The sequence below is a fragment of the Bactrocera tryoni genome, unplaced genomic scaffold (genome assembly GCF_016617805.1).
Source record: "Bactrocera tryoni isolate S06 unplaced genomic scaffold, CSIRO_BtryS06_freeze2 scaffold_25, whole genome shotgun sequence".
Taxonomy (NCBI): Eukaryota; Metazoa; Arthropoda; class Insecta; order Diptera; family Tephritidae; genus Bactrocera; species Bactrocera tryoni.
The window spans coordinates 8,975,733-8,995,400 of NW_024395977.1; the positions used below are offsets into that span (position 1 = coordinate 8,975,733).

Below are 19,668 nucleotides of genomic sequence, written 5' to 3' on the forward strand. Positions count from 1 at the left end.
CCTAATACAGATAATTACCATCTTTTTCAGTAAATAAAACAATATTTATAGATATATCCATGGTTTAATAAAATATCACAAAAAAGTTAACGTAACAAAAAGTATAGTATAAAGGTACTTAGATTACAATTTTATACATAAAAATATGTACATATATATTTCAAATGCATGAAATACACAAACATTGCTATACACTAAATACGATCTTCTTGAAATGAAACCGCTCCCTGATTTATAAAATAATCTGCCAAAAAATCCCTTACTCGGAATGCGAAACTAGATGCATTGCGTCGAGTTGTACATATTGGATGTAATGCACCTCCAACACTCTCTAAATCTTCACGCCATTCTCCCTCCAATATTCCATGGTCTGCGGTGTCTGTGTCTACAAATGTATCTGGACAATACCAACGATCATGGTCATTCAACATTACAAAATTGTGAAGAACCAAGCAGGTTAACACAATTTTTTCGCAGTTCTTTGGGCTAAAGTCTATTAGCTTTCGTAGAACACGCCATCGAGCTGTTAAAATACCAAAGCTATTTTCGATTACTCTACGAGCTCGGGATAACCGGTAATTGAAAATTGCTTTGTCTCGTGGCAGCTGTGCACCGGGGTAAGGTCGCATTAAGTTTTCCTTCAATGGAAACGCTCCGTCGGCCACAAAAAAATGTGGAAAATCTGTTGAGGATTCATTCCATAATGGAGCTCTTGGTGGTAGTGGGAATTTGTTTTCCAAGAGTGCTTGACCAAATTTAGTTTGCTGAAAGACACCTTGAAATAAAATAAAAATAAGTAAATATTGAAATATTGCAAATCTTTTAAAATACCTCCGTCACTTTGTCCGCCATAGCTACCAATGCTGGCAGAGGTGAACGTATACCTAGCATCGCAGGATGCCATTAAAACTATACTATAAAACTTTTTATAGTTATAAAATAACGAGCCTGAATTTTGTGGACGAATAATAGCTATATGCTTCCCGTCAATTGCTCCGACACAGTTGGGTATATTCCACAGTTTTAAAAAAATCTGCAGCAATGTCTTTATATTGTGCGGTAGTTGGCTCGCTAAGGTATATCGGGCACAGGTGTAACCAAAATATTTCACACGTTTCAAGTACGATATTCCGCACTGTTGTTTTCCCTAATTTATGCATCGAGGCTATGATCTCAAAAGGTGTTCCATAAGCGAGGTACCTCAAAAATAAATGAGAATACAATTAAATGAATATATGTACTTCAAGGATTGTTTTACTTACATTAAAGGAGGATGGGGTCATGTGTAGAAGTCCACGCAAGTGAGGAAAGTTCTCTGATCGCCATTCACTTGGGAGTGCCCAGAAACGATTCTTTTACATATGACTCAAGCAGCTCACGACTTCCGGTCTTTGACCAAGTATCCTCTGGGTAGCCTAAGAACATCCGTTCGAAGGTGAGCTAAAGTGAGAAGGCGAAACATCCCCTGCATAGGGTTGTGCGCTGGGTTTGGGACCCGCCACGTAAAAAGCCTACCCCAATGAAAAACGACAAACAGCCTCGGATGAGAAACCCCTCTTTTGATGACGACCATGGCAAACGAAATAAGGACAACGATATCAGGGCATGCACCTGAAATGTCCGGTCCCTTAATTGGTGCCGCTGCCCAGCTGGTTGATGTCCTCGTGAAAATAAAGGCTGATATCACCGCCGTCCAAGAAATGCGATGGACGGGACAAGGACAGAGACGAGTAGGTCCTTATGACATTTACTACAGTGGCCATATAAAGGAGCGCAAGTTTGGTGTGGGATTCGTGGTGGGACAGAGACTCCGTCGCCGAGTAAGTAAGCGGTGTCTACGCCAATTAAGAAGAAGAAGAAAGTTATAACCACTCTCTCCTCGACGCCAATTTGTTGTTTTGGTTTTTTTAAAAACGGACTAATGATATTTAAAAGAAGGTTGTATACTGGCCGATTTATCCGTGTTAAAGCAAATAGTTTTTGGTCGTCTTCTTTTAATTTTAAAAAGTTCTTCCAGAAGAAACCATTTGGGTTTCTATCCCGATTTGCTGGATGAACGGACCAGCGGCGTTTACGTCTTCTTAATACTTTTCTTCTTTGAAGGCGAAGAATATTTAAATATAATAGTTCATGGAATAAATCACTATCCATTATTAAAGTTAATATATTCAGCAAAACAATTTGTTTTAATATTGATTAAATTTTCACAAGCTTCACATATCAAGTAAAGTTTCACATTTGTGTGCTCTCTCAACATTCAAAAACAGCTGATTTCTACGCGCTGTGTTTAGTATAATTGCAGTTACGTTTCACAAGTCACCTTTTTCGAAGCTGAGTTGAGTCAAGAATGCATAACTAGAGTTTAACACTTGGAAATATGTTACAACAATTTTCGGGAACATTACACTTACCGCAATTGCAATTGCTGTACAAAAAGTTGGTCCATTGTTGTTCAAAGTGTTCACCCATTCTGGATTGAAGTGACTGGAAAACTGTTTGTTTATACATGGCCATTAAACGAACAATTAACATAATCTTGCAAGCATGGTGTTGTTGGATTGTATTCTGGCAAAGGCACTACTAATGCATTGTTATTGGCTAAGCGACGCACATTTCATGTAACTGCAAGAATTTCTATCTGCAATTAGATATAGCAGATATAGCAGGTTCACCCAAATTCTACGCGACCTTTTCGCCAGGGTTCCGAATGCCCACTGTAAATCTATTAACATATGTCGAATTGGTGCATGGTATTCGTAGGATCCACGATTAGCCTGTGAATTTGTTACTATTGGTGGCGGATTTGTGTTGATCGCAATTTCCCAATTGTTAATGATTGCTAATGCGAGTTATAAGATTTATCGAGAAAATATGTGCAGCTGCTTAAATTTCAATAATATTTCAAAAATATTTAATACTTCTTCTTCCAATAATTTGGTTTTTGCGGCAATTTTTAACGGATTCATTGTCAATATGTGCGTCTCACTCTTACACATTCGAAATTTTCGTATAATGAATATTGCTACACTTACAATAGAGTTTTCCATTTCAAGAGGAGGAAGCATCGTAGGCCTGGACCCCATGTCAGTGTGAAACTTTAATCTGAACTAAACCTAGGGATGGAAAGATTGTTTACAGAATCAATTCTCGATTCCGATTATTTTTATATATTTTTCGATTTTAAGAATTGATTAATCGAGCGCAAGAATCGATTCTTTCGATTTTAATCGATTTTAAATTAAAAAAACAAAAATTTATTTATTAAATCACAAGGCATGAATTGAATGAATAATTCAAATCGATTAAATAGAACACAAAAATAATTAAAAACAATTATATTTTTTGGTCTATAAATTAAATGATATTACAATAACTGGCATTTAAATATACATAAAGAAAAATACAAGAAAAACAGTATAGATTTGAAGGTTATAAATATAAACCTATATATTTACCTTTTTAGGTTGTGAGACATTTATTATTTCATCGTCACTCTCTTTTTCACTCAATGTGCGATTTTGATTAGGATTAGAAGCAGTTAAGGAAAGTTTATGTGATTTTTCGAGATGCTTGATTAAGCTAGACGTACTATTATTATATTTTAATTGCTTTCCACATTGGTGACACTGGACATTCGACCCGTTGTTTATTTTTTTAAAGTAAGTCCATACAGCTCTAGGCGCCATTTTAATAAATTTATCGTCAAGAATTAAGAATCGCGAGTTTTCTTGTGCTCGTATGTACTATGTATAACTTGAAACTAGTCACTTAATTAATAGTAAAGTCGAATGTCATAAATCGATTCTTAATCGACTTCAACTACTGAAGATCGATTCCGACAAATCGATTATTTTACGAGAAAACTCGATTCTCGAGTAGAATCGGAATCGAGTTTACCATCCCTAGCTAAACCTCAGAGAACGTCTATCATAGAGAATGTTCACGGCAGAGATAAAGAGATGTCCAACTCCTCTCTCACTGGAAGTGAGAGAACAATTGCTAAACGTCAAAACCTACTGAACTTTGACAGCTAATCGAGTTCAGTAGGTTTTGACGTTTAGCAATTGAAAAAGAGGGACGACCAGATTGAAATCTTACCAAAAAATATGTAAACGGAGGGATTTGTTGCATCGTTCAAGACCACTTATAAAAAATGTAAAACAATGAAAATTAAATAATTTCTGAAATTTAAAGATATTTGATGAAACGTTTTGTAATTTGAAGCATCATAGTTTTATTTTCAATGGAAAATTATTAAAAACATTTAATGATTGAGAGCTAACAAGCTTAAAGCCTATTATTGGGTATTGAAAGGACAAAAGGCAGTTGTTGTAATATTCTTTAAAAAGATTTAAATAGTTCCTCCATATAATAAATAACCACTATTTAGTAATTTTTAATCGTACTAAATGTTGGGTATTGGGTTGATAAATGCCCAAAAATTGTTATTTTGTTCAATCTGGCCATAATGGAAAATGTTATAAAAAACACTAATTTTGAGGCGCTATCACACTGGAATAAGTTTAACATCCCTTTATTCCTGGTTCACGGCGCGAAGAACGTAAAAATATTTTTCGCTAACTCGGTCGAGATGGAAGTGTTTCACTACTGCCAGCTCGGCAAATTTACAAACATTATGCGTATGGTCTGTCATATTTGTTTACATGCACGCATACATATATTATATACATATGAGCACATGTGCGACCGCTTGATCTTTTAAGAACTTTTAATGTAAATGTGTAAATTTAAAACTAATCACCATAAATCTATTTATATTAATTACTTGGGTAATAATACATACCTTACTCTATTATATATTTTTAATGATTTTATGGAATCATCATGAAATACATAGGCAAATTGTAACATATGTATGTACATATGTACATACTTATGTACTAAGTATATGCTTTGATGCCAAATACTTATATACGGATCATATATGTATAAATTATATGCCGAGTCGATTGCGCATAGAAAATAAACGTATCTGTAGGAGTAAATTTGTTTACATTGGAATTAGCATTATTTTTCCCACTCAACACTGAAAATGCTCAATTCTGTTATTTTCGTGTTGAAACAAGCTCATAATTGGTCTGTGGTGAGACTCCTCCATCTCTGCCGAGTACCCCTTCGAAAAGTTACGATATTTGAAACGTGAACCTGCTCTATGATAGACGTTCTCTGTAAACCTCCTACGTGATGGTCAAAATGCATTTAGTTACGAAGTTATAAAATGCATTTACTTGGCCCCTCTGGTCCGAGTGTTTCCAAACAAATGAGTCGTGGGCTGCACCACCGTATTGACAGTTAATAGCCAAAATTTTGTAAGTGTGTTCACATATCTGACAATACAAAATTTAACAAATATACATATGTACATGTATATTCAAGAAATATATTATAATAGTAACTTACTATCATAGCTTTGATACTATGGTAGCCTTTTCTATTGAAGTACATGTGCTCGTTTACTGTGAGTTTTGAAAGCCGATGTGGATACCATCAATCTTGGCTGCAACATATTAGGACCTCGGAGCGCACGCACATCTAAAACACTGGAGACGTGTCTTCCGCCTATCACAAAATGATCGATCTGGTTGGTAGTTTTTCGATCCGGAGACAGGCAGGTAGCTTGATGATTTTTTTTGTGCTGAAATCTAGTACTACAGATAACCTTATTTCGGCCCCGGCGAAGTCGATCAGCCTCAACCCATTTGGGGATGTTTCGTCGTGGAGGCTGAATGTACCGACCGTAGTGCCAAAGATACCTTCTTTACCCACCCTGGCGTTAAAGTCGCCAAGCACGATTTTGACATCGTGGCGGGGGCATCTCTCATAAGTGCTCCAATCACTCATAAAAGACATCTTTAGTCACATCGTCCTTCTCTTCCGTCGGGGCGTGGGCGCAAATCAGCGATATGTTGCAGAACCTCGCTTTGATGCGGATTGTGGCTAGACGTTACTCGGTACGGTAGTACTCGGCGACGGCGTTTCTCTCCCACCACGAATCCAACACCAAACTTGCGCTCCTTTATATGGCCAGTGTAGTAAATGTCACAAGGACCTACTCGTCTCTGTCCTTGTCCCGTCCATCGCATTTCTTGGACGGCGGTGATATTTCGCCTTCTCACTTTAGCTCGCCTTCGAACATATGTTCTTAAGCTACCCAGAGGATACTTGGTCTAAAACCGGAAGTCGTGAGCTGCTTGAGCCAAATGTAAAATAATCGTTTCTGGCGGCTTCCCATCCCTCTGAAACGAATTCTGATGTCCCCCAATTTGGGTCGAACTTTTGGGTAGGGGCAAATTTTGAAATAGAATTGAAATTACCATTTCATTCTTATTATCTCTGAAAGTGAGGAGAACTAAAGCAATAACCACTATGGTATTTCAAAAAAATAATAAGTGAAGTGACCATTCCAAATCAAAAAGTTTACAATGAATCCACCATCCTCTACACCGCAAGATGAAGCAACTACATCAACAACTATCGAAAACCCAATGAGTCATATACCCAAGCATGATGTTAATGTTTTTGGTGTGTCTACTGATTTGACTGATCTTAATTTACCAACCCATCTGGATATCTTGAGATATTATTTTTACTTATGCGAACGTGCTAAAACAGAACAAAAAAAGTTTTCCCATAAATCATTCACTATTCAAGTACAAGATAAGTTGATTGGAATTTGGGAAAAACTTGGTATGGAAATAGTGCTGAAAAAAAGTGTATGTAATAAATTGAATAAATTGCTTGACAAGTATCAAGAGCAAATCAAGAGAAGAAACACCACCCAACAATTTACAGAGTATGTAAAATCTCTGGAAACAATTTTTTACGTTGGAACATGTAAATGCGATTTGAAGGCAGCTCCATGTGCATGCGGCTGGGTTCCCGAACGCCTCAAAGAGTTCATGCACGATCAACATAATCAGAAAAGACTAACAATTAATGCATTTATGATGGAAACTGAAGAGCAAGGAGCAACGTCTATGTCATAAATGCCTACATACCAAGATCCCGATGATTCAACATACGCACCGCCACCGGTTTAGGAAGATATGGATAGAAGCACAAGTTCACAATACACAGAGAGATACGATTGTTTTAACTTTGCCTTGGTATGTGACAGATTTGGTGTGCCTGACAGAGTAGCATCAGCATTGGGAACCGATCTTTGGCAAGATTTTAAAATTAAAGATAAGCATGGGAAACCTCTCATCATGGATAAATCGAAAGTTCGCAGACAAGAAGTGCTTCGCAAACGGTTAGATGATACCAATTTGTTAGCGTTTTCATTCGATGGCAGAAAAGATGATACTTTAACGACAGATAAAATTGATGAGAAGTATCATACTAGGATGGTAAAAGAACCTCATCTTGTTATTTTGAGAGAACCCAATTCTGAATTGATTGGTTACGTAAGACTGGAACATGAAACCGCTGAATACAAAACAACCAAATTAAATGGTTTTTCCAACGATTAAAATATATCACTGGAAACATTAATTGCACTGACGGTGAGCCAACAAACACTGGCCCACACGGTGGAATTATACGACGACTCGAATTGCTGTAAAAAAGACCATTGCATTGGTTTGTTTGCCTTCTACACTTCAACGAACTTCCGTTTCGGCATTTGTTTGAAGCTTTGGATAAATCAACCAGCACTGGACCAAGATCGGCAACCGGAAAACTGAGCCGTCAAATCGAAACTTGTGAAACTCTTCCGGTAAGTTATTGCTATCACTCATTTATTATAATTGTCAACCATTTTTAATTATTTTATTATTATATATTTTTAGGTGGTGGACGGCTTTCAGAAAATTTAGTTGCAATATATGCCTCCTGCTCCAGAAAAAAATAATACATTGAAAGAATATTGAAATCAAGATGATCCACCGTTTAATGATCTAAAAATTCCATCACACATACAAGGAACGGAACGACATGTTCAATTGCTAGCTAGCGTTTCCAAACGGGTTATACCGGAAAATGTAGAGGCTGTTATGGCGACGGCATTAGAGAGCCGTGCGAAATTGCCCAGACTTGAAAGTAAAAAAGACTTCAAACAATTTTTTTTAGTTTCTTTTCTATAACTCACTTAAATTAATTTTTTCATTTACATATGTTCTGACTAAATAAATGTCTTAAGAGAAAAAATAGATATTATTCTAAATAAATAAATAAAAACAAAGAGAAAACATAGCCATTTAGCTGATTTTTTCATGTAAAGGCCAAAAATGGTGATTTTTTGAAATGATTGTATGGGGAACCCCCCAGGGGAGTTCCAGGGGGTGTGCCACTGGCATGGGTGGATCGGCCGTCCAAAGTTAGTGGGGTTGGTCATACATTTGGACTCGATTGGAGCACTCTAAATGGGTCAAAGTGGGATTTTTAAAAATTTGCCCCTACCCAAAAGTTCGACCCAAATTGGGGGACATCAAAATTCGTTTTAGAGGATGGTTCCTTCGGCACAGCTTCTTATTTTGATCCCTAGAATATGATTTCCATAGATCAATGGGCGATTTTTAAATCGACCCGCCCTAAGACACATACTTGTACATATGTATGTATGTAAGCTAATTTAACAATAATATTTTAAACTAATTAATTTAGAGCTATTAGTTTAAAGTAATTTAAATATGAAAATAATAATGAATGGATCCGGCTTGAGAATTTTTTTTCGAAATTCGCAAATATCAAAAATGGATAAAAAGAATGAAATTTTTCTTGTATTTGATAAAGTATCTACATTAAATTAAAAAAAAATACGTTAACTATAATACTTTACTATATAAGTACCTAATTGTTATAAAGAGGACTACAATATTTAACATGATATGCTAACGCTAATGATTCGATTATGTTATCTACGGTGGTCAAGATGGATTTCATTGTTAAAAAATTGTATGCAAAATCTTTTGTTTGCTACCCGTAGCATTTTGTTTCGTTATCTTAGCATTTTTGCTAACCAAACAAAACCATGCAAGACGGCTATTTGTTAGCGAACGTGTAAGTGACTTGTTATTGTTCACTTCTGTATACGTTAAACTACCTACGTAGGTGTTACCCATAAAATATACATTTGTTACCCATTTGTTACTTCTAACAAATTCAGTATATTGTGTACAAAACTAACTAACTTAACCTAATGAAAGTATTTAATACCATATACATATATACATATGTATACATATAAGTATACATAGTGGTTGAGGAATTATTAATTTTATAAATACGGGTTGTTAGTATTCATTTTCAAAGTTATTAATAGATAACATCCAACATCGCTATCCTTTGCCATTTCAGCCAAAACAACGCCCTCGATAAAGACCATATATTTTCGTTGAAAGGGACTTTCAAGATGAATTTTAGATTTCTGTAAATTTGAAATTTTTTTATTTTTTTCTATTACATATTATCATTTGCAACAACTTTCCGCTAATTTATCCACACACGCACGATATGCATGTACAATTACAGTCATACATATATTGATATCGCCCGTTTGTCTCGTGTTAAACACTGACCCAATGATGCCTTGTTCTTCAACGTTTATTAAATGCGGTTGGAATAGCGTGTCAAAACCTTTATCACGCATCACGGTAACTGTAGGAAGGAAAAAATTTTATATTATTAAAATTCGTTAGATGAAAACAATTGGTGACAAGCACAATTGTTTCCCACGCTACTCACTGTCCCATCTCAATGTCATAGGTGATATAGCAAAGTTTCTCTTTAATCATGCACAGTTTTTAAGGCAGCGGTTTAGTAAAGACCAAGCAGGAGCAACTGTGAAATAGTATTTTCATAATTTTTTTATGTTTCTTTTGCCTAACTTTATTATTATACAGGATATCAAAATCTTTCGATTCTTCAGTAGATTCGTGGGATGTTCTGTTAGCAGAATTTTTCAGTTCATCATCCACCATAAGGTCCTGTAAATGTTCTGTTATGCGACAGCAAGAATATAAGTATTTAGTAAACGACGCATGCCAAAGAAAATTACAATTTGACAACGGACAACAAATTAATCGCGAACCGATGTCCAATTAAAATCGAATTCTTATCAATTTCTTGTATAGAAAACTTGTTTACCTAAAAATTTTGCATGGATTATATTCGCAGGCAGCGATGCAATCTCCGAAGAAATTATCAATATACGTTTATAAGTTTTTCTCAGCTTGTTAACCTTCAAAAGTTTTAGTTAAAAAAATTCGCCTTGATTTCTATCTATACGTATATATCCGTAGTATTTAAAAAAGTTATTCGAAATTAAAATACTGAAGAAATAAGGATTTCGAAACACAAAAATAAGCCCTAAAATTGCGTTTGTTCCTGCTTCTGTTATTAATTTCTCTTCTTGAAAAATTGTGTATCGCCTTTTATCTTTGAACATATTAATACTTCGATTAGCCAGAAAGTCGATAGTTTTTCTCTCTCTCTCTCTTACTTGCACTTTCTCAAATTCAATTGAAGATTGCAGAAAATGTAACGGTGTTGGTGAATAGCTAGAATTGCTCCAATGTGTTTGTGCAATCTGCTACCTCCGTTCTGCAGGAATGATTAAGATGGGTTCCCTATATTAAGATAACCAAACAAAATGTCATAATTTCAATTGTTAACCTTTCCCAACCAAATTCCTAAGGAAATTCAATGATTTATTATATTCATTATGTATTAATTATGTATATTAAAATGTATAAAACAAATGTGTTCATTAATCCGACATATTCTCATCGTCACCGTCCATGTTCATATCGTCATCCTGATCATCGCTTATTTCATCGGGGTCGGTAACATGCGATTGACATTTAGGGCATTGACTTATAAAAATATAGATTGTTTTTTAAACCTACAAAGGCATACAAAAAAGTTTTGATTACGGGGATGTTCGAGCAAGCAAATAACTGCAGCAATATTGCGACAGTGTTGTTTTTCTGCAGATACTCAGCTGATACTTATATTGCAACATTTTTGCGTTGAATATGATGCCTTGCTATACTGCCGCAGTGATTGAGACTCGAACATCCCCTACTGCTTAAAAAGTTAAATTCTACAAATGTATATACTTTTTGTCTCGAATGTGTGCTGCGCTCCAGCTGCCACCCATCCAAGTAAGATATGCAAATTTCTTCACCAACTTGCATAGGTGCTACGGCTTTCAATACAACTATGTCGTTTGAATAAGAAAATGTCAAATGAACATTTAGTACACAACTGTGGGCAATTTTGCTTTGAAGCAGATAAAGTTCAGTACCTTCAGTGTTGAAAAATTCGTCATGACTTTAATAAATACATATGTATACGTGTGAAATAACAATACGAAATGTATAGCTATATTCTGTGAAAACCTCACAACTGTCCCGTGAGATTTATTTTGTGAGACTTGTTGTAAGTTTATTTTGTGAGTTTATTCTTGCTCAAACTTCACAGGAACAAAAACAAAAAAACTCACCAAAGAAAGTGAAAAGCACTTTGCTGTGAACCAGCTGCTTTACAAGAACAAACAAGAAAAAAAAAGAAATAGACAACCAAGAAAAATAGGAAATTTTGCAAATCTATTAAATTTGGTGCACATACATATAATAATTTCGTAAATTTTTAGGATTTTAAAATGCGAAGGAACAACTTAGAGCTGCAGCATTTTTCTTTTTTACTGGTCTGAATTTGGTATCCCCGAAAAACTAATACGGCTGTGTAAACTGACGTTGAGCAACACGGAAAGCTCAGTCAGGATCAGGAAGGACCTCTCCAAACCGTTCGATACCAAACGAGGTTTCAGACAAGACGACTCCCTATCGTGCGACTTCTTCAATCTGCTGCTGAAGAAAATAATTCAAGCTGCAGAACTTATTCGAGCAGGTACAATCTTTTATAAAAGTGTACAGCTGCTGGCATATGCCGATGATATTGATATCATCGGCCTCAACACCCGCGCCGTTAGTTCTGCTTTCTCCAGACTGGACAAGGAAGCAAAGCAAATGGGTCTGACAGTGATCGAGGGCAAGACGAAATATCTTCTGTCATCAAACAAACAGTCGTCGCACTCGCACCTTGGCACTCACGTCATTGTTGACAGTCATAACTTTGAAGTTTTAGATAGTTTAGTCTGTTTAAGTACCAGTGTAAACACCACCAACAATGTCAGCCTGGAAATCCAACGCAGGATTGCTCTTGCCAACAGGTGCTCCTTCGGACTGAGTAGGCAATTGAAAAGTAAAGTCCTCTCTCGACGAACAAAAGCCAAACTCTATAAATCGCTCATAATTCCCGTCCTGCTATATGGTGCAGAGGCTTGGACGATGTCAACAACTGATGAGTCGACGTTAGGAGTTTTTCGAGTTTTCTGCGAAAGATTTACGGTCCTTTGCGCGTTGCCCACGGCGAATATCGCATTCGATGGAACGATGAGCTGTACAAGAGATGCGACGACATTGACATAGTTCAGCGAATTAAAAGACAGCGGCTACGCTGGCTAGGTCATGTTGTCCGGATGGATGAAAACACTCTAGCTCTGAAAGTATTCGACGCAGTACCCGCCGGGGGAAGGAGAGGAAGAGGAAGGCCTTCACTCCGTTGAAAGGACCAGGTGGAGAAAGACCTGGCTTCGCTTGGAGTCTCCGATTGGCACCACGTAGCGAAAAGAAGAAACGACTGGCGCGCTGTTGTTAACTCGGCTATAATAGCGTAAGCGGTGTCTACGCCAATAAAGAAGAAGAAGAAGAACTTACCGCTGGTGCGGGTAAAAAAAGGACTTATATGAGCTGAGAATTTATTCATTCTGATTTTTATTTGGTATTTTCATTTCTTATATACTATTTTAGGAAATTGTCTTAAATAACTAACAAAAAAAAACGTTAACTTCGACTGCACTGAACCGAATATACCCTTCACAGGTGCATTTTTTTAAGTAACTATGTGTTCCGTTTGTAAGGAAGCTTTATGCTAATCCCATCTGAACAATTTTTTCCGACATTATATTATTACCTTAAGCAGTAATCCATGTCAAATTTCGTGAAGATACCACGTCAAATGCGAAAGTTTTCCATACATTATAGTGGTCCAATGAACAGCTTCTTGAAGAGAAAATGCCGTTTGCAAAACTTCAAAACGATATCTTATAAACTGTGGGACTAGTTCGTATATATACAGACAGACGGACGGACGGACGAACAGACGGCCATGGCTAAATCGACTCACCTCAACATACTGATCATTTATACTTATATGTACATACATTATAGGGTTTTTCAATTTTTCTTTATTAATAAACACTAGTAATAACCCCCGATAATCGGGGGACTCCGTTATTTAAAATGAAAAAAGTAAAAAAAAAATTTTTATAAAAACTCAATTTATTCAAGTACTTCATGGAAAACTACATTCGTAGTGGTTTTATTTTGGTCGTAAGTCTTAACTTTGATATCTTGAGAAGATCGTACTCGACTCAATGCGACATACAGCTGGCCATGCCTAAAACAATCCTCCTTGAGGAAAACACCAACTCTAGCTAGAATCTGCCCTTGAGATTTGTTTATTGTTATTGCGAATGCTACAATTATTGGAAATTGGCGACGCTTTAAAATAAAAGGAAGTGTTGATTCGCTGGGCTGTAAATTTATACGGCGCAATAAAATTTGTTTCCCTTGTGATTCACCGGTTAAAATTTCGACCTCCAAACAATTACAATGTAGTGCTTTTACTATCAAGCGAGTCCCATTGACCAACCCTTCATATGTATTAAGATTGCGGATTAACATCACAACTGTTCCAACCTTAAGCCTTAACTCATGAGGCGCTACTCCACTGAAATTAAGGGAGTTTAGAAATTCTGTAGGGAATCCGACCTGCTCTTGAGGATCTTCAGAAACGACAGCATCCACGCTATAATATACCCTTTCTTCACCGGGCAACATATTTACTATTTCGCTATTTATTATCGTACAGTGATCTTTTTTTGGAGACAAAATTGCCCGATCCATCAAATGGTTTTGACTAATAACACCAGACTGAGGCTGAAATACCCAATCCACTAAATTTTCATTTAGCAAAATTATCTCTTCTGGTATATTGATTTTCGACTCTGGAGAGAACTCTCGACCTTCTCCAACACGCAAAAGAAAACTGTTGTATAAGGATTCTTTAGAACGCATATTAGTTGAGAGTTTGAGACACCTAAAAAATTTCCAAAGTGAGCACCGTTTCAAACAATTACTAACTATAGCGGCGCGTGAGCTATTGGGCACCACAGGAAGAACTTGCCTGAAATCACCACCTAATAAAATAACCTTTCCACCAAAAGGTATTTCATTTTGGTGAATATCACGTAATAATCCATCTAAGCAAAAGTATCATGCTAATTCGGCGAGCATTGCGATTTTCTTCTTTGGCCCTCTGTTCCTCTTCGCGTTCAACCTGCGCCATATGCTTATACTCATTTGCCAAGGGGTTAATATTTGAAAGCATTTCGTGGATTTCTCTCAGCAAATACCTATCGCAGTTTGAATTATGTTGTGCCCTTATATCAGTTGCTTGATCCGTGTCAAGAATAAACAGCTGGGCGTAGGAGGATTCTGAAGGATGACCTGCATGCAATGGGCCTACCCTATGATATATTGATCCATGTATTCGGAAGCAATTTGGTCCGCGCCCTGTAGGCTCCGCAATTTTCGCTTCGAATGATGCAAAAGCAAACGAACTATTTAGCTGCCGAATATTCTCCAAATAGTGTAACCGCCAAGAGCTCAAATCATTTTCTAACACAGCTTTCAAAAACTCAGGTACACGTAATTCTTGAAGTTTAACTTTTCCGCCATGACAACATGTCGTAAAGCCATTTCTTACCTAGTAACAATTTCAACCAAATATTAAGACAATAAGTATGTATATACATATATTACGAATATAAAACAATGAAAAGTACAGGTACCTTTTCACTTCCGAAATGTTTTGCTTTATAGTGTAAACATATATTAGTCAAACCCCCAAGCGAACTATACTCCGGAAGAACTACGGAGTTTAGGGCAGCTTTGAAATAACTTGCCATAGATCCTGTATGACTACGGCTCTAATAAAACAGGTCAATTCATATACATACATACATTAACAATTAAAAATTCCTTTTTATCTATAACAATCACCTCTTCTCTTCGACCTATTAAACTCCTTTTTCGTCTAATTCGCCTTGGGTTTGGCATTTTATTTTTAATAATTAATCTGAATCTGAACTGAAATTCGATGTAATATATATGTATTCGCTGGTAATAGCCGCCTTGACTTTTGGAAGAAAACTGAACTGACTCAAAGCTTACCTAACGCAACAACACTTCTAATCAAAATAACGCCGACAACAATATTTCTGTTAGATTTTGTAAGTATGTATGTGAAAACAAAGTAGAGTGCGCATGTCAAAGCGCAGTGTTCCTTTGCTCGTACATATATATTCGTGCAACATAGAAGAGAGCGCATGTCAAATCGTAGATAGCGTCTTAGCGCATGCATATGTATGTATGTACCAGTGCACATGCCAATGCCATGCAAACATTTGTAATTTGTAATATTCGTCATTCTCTTATTGTCATAGATAACTTGATTAGAATCTCTTTTCTTGCTCTCTCGCTTACAGCTGATCTGTTTTCTGAGCTGGCAACAAAACACAATCAGGGTGCCGTCAACCAGCAGTTAGTGAAAAAGGCGGGATGCCAGAAAAGCAGCGCTATAATTACTTGACGAAATTAGTGTGAAATGAAACTGTGCGAACATATTTTGGCAAAATAAATGTTTATGTAAATTAATTAATGATTTTGCATTTTAGCATTTACATATATATGTATGTATGCATTTTCAAAGTGTTTAATTTAGTGTTTTGTATAATTTATTAAATACCCAAGTTAATATTTTTCTGCAGTGGCATCATTGGCAAATGTTATAAAAAATGCGAGTTTTGACAGCTCTCTCTCGAACCAAAGAGTCTCGTATCAAGTTATCTATGCTTATTGTCATTTTGCTACCGAGCAGACAACATTGTTGTTGTTAGAATTCGCACTTGCGCCTTCGCGTATGTGTGTCACGAAAGCAAATGACAGAAACATTTGTAATTATTCATTCTCTTACATATATGCTCTTTTCTGTAGAAGCGCTATTTATATTAGCTTAATGTAAAAATTGAAGAACTTTAAACGCAAATATATCAAAAGTGGTTCAATGAATTTAAAATCTGTAAAATTTGTGCAAAGTTTCAGATCGCACACTTTAATTTTATGTATTACTTGTCTCTGTACGTTTTGTAGATCTCTGGAAATAAGCGCCTTGTCTTAGAATAATATACAGATTTTTTACAGAATTAAAAATATGTACATATGTTCAATAAAAAAAATGTTAATATCTGAAAGAAAAGATTAATATTATCTGAAAAAACAACAAAATATATTAAATACAAATATAATTGACTGTGAAAGAAAGATTATTTATATAAAGATCATAATAATATCTGAAAGAAAAGAATAATATTATCTGATTATTTAAAATATAAAACAAACATTTGCTTTCACATATTATATTAGATTGTGCAGGCCGCCTTAAACGCATAAAATACATACTTATGTACATATGTAATTATTTTTGCGTATTATATTTGACTGCGCAATCCATTTTCAAACAACACACACTTATTTTCACATAAGTACTTACTTAACAATTTATATTTGCTGCTTCTGATGATTTTGCTGCAGCTGCTATTTACAATTCACTTCTGATTTCCAGTGCTATAAAAATAAATGAAGTAATTATTTGCAAAATATTGTTAAAAGATTACATAAAATTCATTCACTTACCTTCTTGTTGAACGAGCACGAATGACATGTGTCTTTCAATCGTTTTTTTATTACCCTTTTTGGGATTTTCTTTTGGCACTATTGACATTTATGTTTTCTCCTTCGCACTTATTCAAATAATTCATGAAATGAAAGAAACTTTTTTTCATCGCATTTAGGTAAACAAAAAATATCCCGAAAATGTGCATTGGTGTAAATGTGTAGTTGTATTGAAATATTTGAGAAATGTGGTTAGCTGTGGCTGGCAGGGTTGTTTATACTGCTTGATATGGGGTTCCCTGCCAACCACGGCTACCCATTTTTGTCAAATATTTCAATACAACTACACATATTTTCTCTATGCACTAACACCAACGCACATTTTCGGGTTATTTTTTGTTTGCCTAAATGCGATGAAAAAAGTTTGTTTCAATTCTTGATTTATTTGAATAAGTGCGAAGGAGAAAACATAAATGTCAATAGTGACAAAAGAAAATCCCAAAAAGGGTAATAAAAAAACGTTTGAAAGACGCATGTCATTCGTGCTCGTACAACAAGAAGGTAAGTAAGTTATTTTTATGTGATTTTTTTTTAATAATTTGCAAATAATTACTTCATTTGTTTTTATAGAATTGGAAATCAGAACTGAATTGTAAATAGCAGCAGCAGCAATATCATCAGAAGCAGCAAATATAAATTGTTAAATAAGTATGTGAAAATAAGTGTGTGTACTTTGAAATTGGACTGCGCAGTCCAATATAATACGCAAAAATAAATACATACATACATATGTATGTATTTTATGCGTTTAAGGCGGCCTGCACAATCCAATATAATATGTGAAAACAAATGTTTGTTTTATATTTTAAATGATCAAATAATATTTATCTTTTCTTTCAGATGTTATTGTTATTTTTATTTCATTATTCTTTCTTTTCAGATTTTATCACTATTTTTATTTAATTAATCTTTGCTCTCAGAGAAAATTCTATTTCTATTTAATATATTTAATTTTTTCAGATAATATTAATCTTCTTTTTCAGATATTATTATCATTTTATACAATTAATTTTTCTTTTTCTTTTAGATATTACAAATTCAATGTAATTATTATTTATTTTCAGGTATTAATAACCTTTATTATGTTTCAATCTTTTTTCAGATATTTTTCTTTTATAATCTTTTTTCAATCTTTTATGTTCATCATCAATAATGTTTTTCTTTAATAAATTTTTTTCAGATATTAATTGGTTTTTAAATTAGATATATTTTGATTTACATAAATTATAAGAAATTTTATGTAAATATGTAAAAAATAAAATAAAATAAAAATTTTAAAAATTAAAAAGTTTTGTTTGAAGTTTTAAGAAATTTTTAAAGTAGGAATCAAAAAAGCAACCCTGCATCAGCTGTTTAAAATGCAACCCCGCATCAGCCGTCGATTGGTGATATTAGAGCAGGACAGAGTTGTTTTCAAGTGTACAATTCAATACATGTTTTGTTTTTTATAGTAGGGGGAAGCATCGAAAGCCGAGGTGCGGAACTTTAATCCCTAAACCTAACCCACTCCCTACGCAAGACTCTCCCACAGAACCACCGATTAGGTATTACTTCGTGGGAGGGACAGGACATTTATGTCTCCTCTATTACGCGGACTGACGGACGACTTGTCTGTTGAAAATGTCTTAGTTATGTCATTATGAATGCTGACGCTTCGGTAGCAGCTTTCCATTTATCTGTCGACTGACACATGAGTGTCGTTAGATTCTCGACCGTAAAACTACCACCGAGTGTAGTTTTTACTTTTTCCCTTGTATTTGAGAAACGTGGGCAATTAAATAGTACATGTTCAGAGTCTTCTATCTACTCTGTACACGTCAGACAGTACGGACTAATGTCATTGTGGAATCTGAAAAGGTAGCTTCTAAAGCAACCATGCCCACTGAGTATTTTGGTCAGATAAAAGTCTAAGTACCCATGTCGTCTGTGTATCCACGTGTGGATGTCCGGTATGAGTCGATGGGTCCAGCGCCCTTTGGGTGAGGAATTCCACCGCTCTTGCCACATTTTAGTGCTTTTGTTTCTCTCCTCTGATATTGCCGCTACTGGTTTAGGCGCTGATAGCTGATATAATCGCTCAAGTTCTTCTCCCTGGATGTCAATGGGTGGCATACTGGATAATACTTCAGCAGCGTCGATTGATATAGTCCGGAAAGCACTTATTACTCGAATTGCAAGGAGCCTATCCACCGCAATTATTTGTTTAGCATACGCTTTTATATTCATTGCCTGTATCCATACTGGTGCTGCATGCAGTATTACGGAACTCATTGCTTTCGCTATTAAGAATCGCCGGCTGGAACGCACACAGCCTGTATTGGTCATCATTCTTGATAGAGCATTATAAATTTTGGTTGCTTTACTGGAAGAATACTCCAGGTGTTCCTTAAATTTTAATTTGGAATCCAATATTACTCCCAGCTACTTCAGCTGCGGCTGTGAAGTAACCTCGCACTCCCCTATAGTGAGCTCTATTTGTTCTTGTACCTTTCTGGTGCTTATGAGTAAAACTTCAGCTTTTTGCTCCGCCAGTTCCAGACTCACAGAAGAGAACCAGTGCCGCAGATCATTTACGCACTCATTGCATTTGCTTCTTAAGTCGACTAATTGTTTTGCCACTGCTACCACTATGAGATCGTCCGCATATGCTATTAGTTTCACATCTTTTGGTTGTTGCCTTCTTAGCACCTCGACATACATGGGGTTCCATAACAGCGGGCCTAACACTGACCCTTGGGGTATTCCACTTGAGATGGAGTAGCTCTTGGCTCCTTCGTTCGTATCA

The 19,668-nt window shown here is 35.7% G+C and overlaps 1 protein-coding gene across 1 annotated transcript; it reads right to left on the reverse strand.

The window, feature by feature from the left end:
- Window positions 1–68: 68 nt before the first annotated feature.
- Window positions 69–1,246, reverse strand: LOC120780623 (putative nuclease HARBI1). The gene is made up of 2 exons (XM_040112884.1): window positions 832–1,246; window positions 69–775 (listed from the first exon to the last, which is right to left on the reverse strand). Exons 1-2 carry the CDS (start codon window positions 902–904, stop codon window positions 195–197), a joined length of 654 nt encoding a protein of 217 aa, XP_039968818.1. The 5' UTR covers window positions 905–1,246; the 3' UTR covers window positions 69–194.
- Between the last annotated feature and the right edge of the window lie 18,422 nt (window positions 1,247–19,668).

What these genes read in the sequence shown, in the direction of transcription:
- LOC120780623 (XM_040112884.1), bottom strand. Translation starts at nt 904, where the DNA reads ATGGCATCCTGCGATGCTAGGTATACGTTCACCTCTGCCAGCATTGGT. An exon ending in TGGCGGACAAAGTGACGGAG is followed by an intron (nt 776 to 831) that starts GTATTTTAAAAG and finishes TTTTATTTCAAG; the next exon opens with GTGTCTTTCAGCAAACTAAA.